At 34.9% G+C, this 5,225-nt stretch overlaps 1 protein-coding gene across 2 annotated transcripts in view; it reads left to right on the top strand.

The window, feature by feature from the left end:
- The window catches only part of LOC106879925 (uncharacterized), an 87,286-nt gene that overhangs the window by 28,324 nt on the left and 53,737 nt on the right, over positions 1-5,225 (top strand). For both annotated transcript variants that reach the window (XM_014929677.2, XM_014929678.2), the window contains exon 2: positions 2,612-2,710. In XM_014929677.2, coding sequence (XP_014785163.1) covers positions 2,630-2,710 — 81 coding nt within the window. In that variant the 5' untranslated portion in view covers positions 2,612-2,629. The remainder of the gene's footprint in view (positions 1-2,611; positions 2,711-5,225) is intronic.

Raw genomic sequence — 5,225 nt, 5'->3', positions numbered from 1 at the left:
GTGTGTGTGTGTGTGTGTGTGTGTGTGTGTGTGTGTGTGTGTGTGTGTGTGTGTGTGCATATGTATATGCATGTATAAATAAACGAACACACACAAACACATATATAGATGCTCGAATATATGTACTTAGGTTCGTATGAACGTATGGATATATATATATATATAAGTGTACGTACGTATACATGTACGTATGTACATCTGTATGTGTGTTCATGTAGGCACGTATGTATGTCAAATACAATTGTAATCACTTTACAATTCACAAGTAAATTTGTAAGTAAATAACGGAAGATTTCAAATTTTCTTTCGAAAATTATATACTGTATCGAAATATGCTGCTACCAGTATACCTCAGGCATTCATTCTGAATGGGCTAATAACCTTATTGATGCATCCATATACAATTCTGATTTTTATAGGCTTTTTTTTTTTACAAGTTATCTTATGTTATAGTATAATCTTAACGCTTGAATATATAACAATAAAATTGTTATAAGAGTATGTGTACATGTTATATCTGTAGAAAAAATAATAACAGAAAAATCATATATGGCTTTATAAGTGGAACGTTTTGCCATCAGCTTCAGCTCGTGATAAAGAATAAATATAAGAAAAAATATAAAAATAAAATAAAGAATAAATATAAAAATAAATACAAGTAGACTGAATGTTATGAGTATCACATTCATATCTTGTTTATTTCTATGTGATAATGAGAATAAGCACGTATAATAATACGTGTTTGTTTGATTGCAAATATGGATTTTCTATGTTGTGTACGTCTACCACTGATAAGTTCGTTTGTGTATATGTGCAAATTTTTATATCTTATGTATACATAAATATATGCTCATACATACATATACGTATGTACTCATACATTCATATACATACACGTATGTAAATGCTCACACTCATACGTACACATACATATATATGCATTTATATATTTGTATATCTATGTGTACACATACATATATATGCATTTATATATGTGTATATCTATGTGTATGTATGTAAGGGTGTGGAGTGGAGTGAAAGCATTTGAAGAGGCCAGGATGATGCAAGCAGGGCTCAAGAGACATTTAAGGAAAAAGGTGAAGACTGAGAAGGTGAATGACAAGGACCTTTTTGTGTGCACAGTCTGTGACAGACCATGTCTGTCCTTGGCTGGCCTCAAATCTCACCTGCGAACCCATGGAAAACAAACCTCACCCAGCTATTCTGATTATATGTCTGTGCACACGTTTGAATGTGGTGTGTGCCAGAGGGTTTGCAAATCCAATGGGGGGTCTTAAAAGACATGTTAGGATCCACAATGAGCAGAACTTACTTGCAGGTATTGGTAGTGCAAATCAGAGGTGCAATCTGTGTGGGTGTTTTTTCAAAACACTGTCTGGTTTAAAAAGCCACATCAGACGCCATGAAAGGGCTAAGGTGTAGGTGCAGGAGGTGGTCAAATTCTGTTTAAGGAGTAGACAACCACCATGTATGTATGTGTAATACATGCAATATAAACACATTACGCCGGGCAGCATGAGCGTGGTTGAGTGTTTGCGTAGATGGAAACGGATTATTATTTGCTGTTGCATATAGTTAATAGAAGCGTTGTGAGAAGAGTTTCTGTTGAAGTAGAAATACAAGATGAATATTGAAGCTAGTAGATACTTGTTAGAACTGAGATAGAAATATTCACAATATTTTGCATGGCTACATTAATAATGTTTTGATTAAGAATTAGGTTGCATTATTGTCAATGGTGTTTCATCAGAGAATGAGAAATAAACGCTTGTGTTTTTTTGTATCTTTTTCTTGGATAAGAAGCTTTTGTAGGGGTATTTTTTAGGTAAAGGGTATGACGTTATAAACACCGATTCAACAGAGAAAAGGTAATACACCACGCTGTGTTGGACATATGTTATATGAAGTATCCTGCTGGCTCTATAAATAGCGTCAAAGTTGTATAGTTAAGATATCCTTTCTACTATAAGCACAAGGCCTGAAATTTGGGGAGAACTGGTCGATTATATCGACCCCTGTGCTGAAATGGTATTTATTTTGACGACACCAAAAAAATGAAAGGCTAAGTCGATCTCGGCGGCATTTGATCACAAAACTGTGTATAGTGAATATATCAAAATTAATTTATAAAATTGTCACGGTTTTTGTTGAAAAACGGGCCTCTGCAACTAGTTATATACACCTGCTTTAGGTTTCATTTGGAGCCTGCTACAAGTCTTTTTTTTTTTTTCTCAAATTGGTACATGTAAAGTATAGCATAATTCAAGTGTCGTTAGATGATATACAAGATGCCTTGCGGTGTTTAGTTGGCTACGTTTTTACATTCTGTCTTTAAGTCAATCCAAGAGTGGCTATGTCTTTCATCCTTTAGAATTCGGTAAAATAAGAACTTGTTCAGTACTGATCCACTATATCTGATTAATATATTATCTGGGGAAAAAATTTGACTATCCGTTAAAGGATTTTCCACTGATCTACTTTATACCATAATCCTCGGCTTGCAAAAACATCTTGAATTTTAGATGGCTTCGGCAAACTAAATCAACACTTCTTAAAGCAGTTGTTATCGTTTTCTTTCATTTATTTTTAGTTTAACTAACGAGCAGCAATGAAAGATATATTCCTAATGACACTATTACTATGGTTGTGTGTTGTTCCTGAAGTTTTCTGTACAACGTCGAAGAATTCAGTAAGTATCTTAAAATATAATTTCACAGCAGCTTTCCAAACGACCCCCATGAACTGATTTTATTTTATTCTCTAATCTTCAGTTAGTTCTGTATCTTATAAACATATTTCCTAAACTGAAGTATGTAGCCAGAAGGTCATAAATACATAAGAAAAAGAGAAAATAATATTAAATGATGTGTGCGAATATAGATGATAGTCGAATTGAGAGATTACTGGACAATCATCTAGCTGAGAGTTAACAAAGTTTTATTCTATTACCGAAACTGTGGTGTATCCATGGCAAAGACACTTCTCTCTCAACAGCCGAGAGACACACTGTAATTCGTTAGTATACAGTTCAGTAATTCTGCATACGTGAAAAGTACCCTGGGATGATAGACTGGCAACGTGTCCACATGACGATTTATTTCCCATCCAATTATCGCCATGAAAATAAGATGTAATCATCAGCTAGGTGAACGCCAGCAGTAAGGGAGTTGAAGAGGAGGCCAAATTTAATTTTGGAGAATAGACACCCATAAGTAAATGTGGATTACTGAAGTAAATGTAGATTGATTATTGAGAATACTTTCAGGCGAAAGTAACAAGAGAAACTGAGGAGAAATATGAACAGTTAACTTCAAATGCGTGGAACGAAAGAGAAAGTAAAATATGAAAATTGTACAAATTGTAATTATGCATTTAGGCTGAGAAACGACTGAAATTACAAGGAAAGCGAAGAAATTAATTAAATGAAAGAGAGAAACTTGAGTATGTATGCACATGCACATAATTATGCTGTGTGAAAGTGAAACAATGTCAAGGAAAGTACTAACTACCTGGAATTACATAAAAAGGAAAATTTCCGTCTTAAAGAGCCACAAAAACTTGGCAGTCAATCAAATTTTAATGGCCAAATATAAGAAAATAATGGCCTTAATTTCTATGGTCTTCATGCCGAAAATTTCGAAAGAGAGGAATGCTGTCAATATAATCGATAAATAGTATATTACTGGTAGTTACTTTAATGCGCCTGTAAATTTAAAGCAAGGATTATCGTCACAGAAACTGAACTCAGAATATAAAAGGATTCAAATGTTGTTCGACAACGCATCCATCGCTTAGACTATTCTCTCTTATATTGTCCAAAGTTCTAATATAAATATATTGATAGGTACATACATATGTATCTATGTATGTATGTATGTATGCATGTATGTATGTGTGTGTGTGTGTATATGCATGTATATCCGTATGTATGCACGTATATATATATATATATATATACATATTGGCTAAACTGAAAACATGACCATCCCCAAATACAACAATATATGTTTCAACACACGATTTCACATCAAAAATCTTGCAAAACAAATATATAAACGTATATATATATATATATATATATATATATATATATATAGTATGCATGTATGTATGTATATATAATATATAGTCGCTGGCGTGGCTGTGTGGTAATAAGTTTGCTTCCAAACCGTAGGCTTCTAGTCCAGTTCCATTGCGTAAAACCTTCGGCAAGTGTCTTCTGCTACAGCCACGGACCAACCAAAGCCTTGTGATTGGATTTGATAGACGAAAACTGAAAGAAGCCCGTTGTGTGTGTCTGTGTGTGTGTGTTTGTGTCTGTGCTTGACCCCCACCATAGCTTGACAACCGGTGTTGGTGTGTGTATGTCCCCGTAACGCAGCGGTTCGGCAAAAGAGACGGATGGAATAAGTATCAGGCTTCAAAGAATGTACTGAGGTCGATCTATCCGACTAAAAATTTTCCATGGTGGAGCCCCAGTAACACAGAAGAGAATAAGAGAAATAATATATCTACACATATACATAAACTTGTTTTAATCATTATACGTTCTGACATTTGTTCTGTAGCTCATAACTCATAATACTACTCAGTATAAAAATTCTGTGGATACTTGTTACATACGTTTGATAAAACAAACGATCTCCGGGTTACCCTTTCTCTGACAGCCTGCACCCGTAGGTGAGCTTCAAAAAGTAAGCTGCGAGGTTAACATCCGAGCGAAATTAGATAGATAACTTTATTTTATTAGCCACACAGGGCTGCACACAGAGGGGACAAATACAACTGTAGAGCTTTTCTTTAAGAAAGAAAAAAAAAAATCCGATCAAAAGGGATCGGTAGGGGCAAAAAAAAAAATGGGGGTATCGTATATCACAAAATGTCAATTGTTGTAAAATGGGGTAACATTAGGTTTATCCATGGAGAGAAAAGCCTACGGAAAAGACCATGGTAACCTCAGCAGGATATTTTTTTTCTCGATTTATAGGATCATGCTCCAAGAGGTATCGTCACTCGCACGCACCATCTTTGCTACATTCACCCACCTTTTAATGAAACTTTCACGAGACAAAAACTGTCTCTCTATTCTCACCTTCCTTCTCAAGTGATACTTGAAAAAGCTGATGAGTGATTGGCCAGAGAGGTAAGTTTTCGTCTCTAATCCTTTCGCTCGGGTCCACACATTCTTTCACCATGGCCACCAG

Source organism: Octopus bimaculoides, chromosome 7, assembly GCF_001194135.2.
Source record: "Octopus bimaculoides isolate UCB-OBI-ISO-001 chromosome 7, ASM119413v2, whole genome shotgun sequence".
Classification (NCBI taxonomy): Eukaryota; Metazoa; Mollusca; class Cephalopoda; order Octopoda; family Octopodidae; genus Octopus; species Octopus bimaculoides.
Note: the sequence above shows the minus strand (reverse complement) of the source record. Positions and strands in the feature narration are given on the sequence as shown.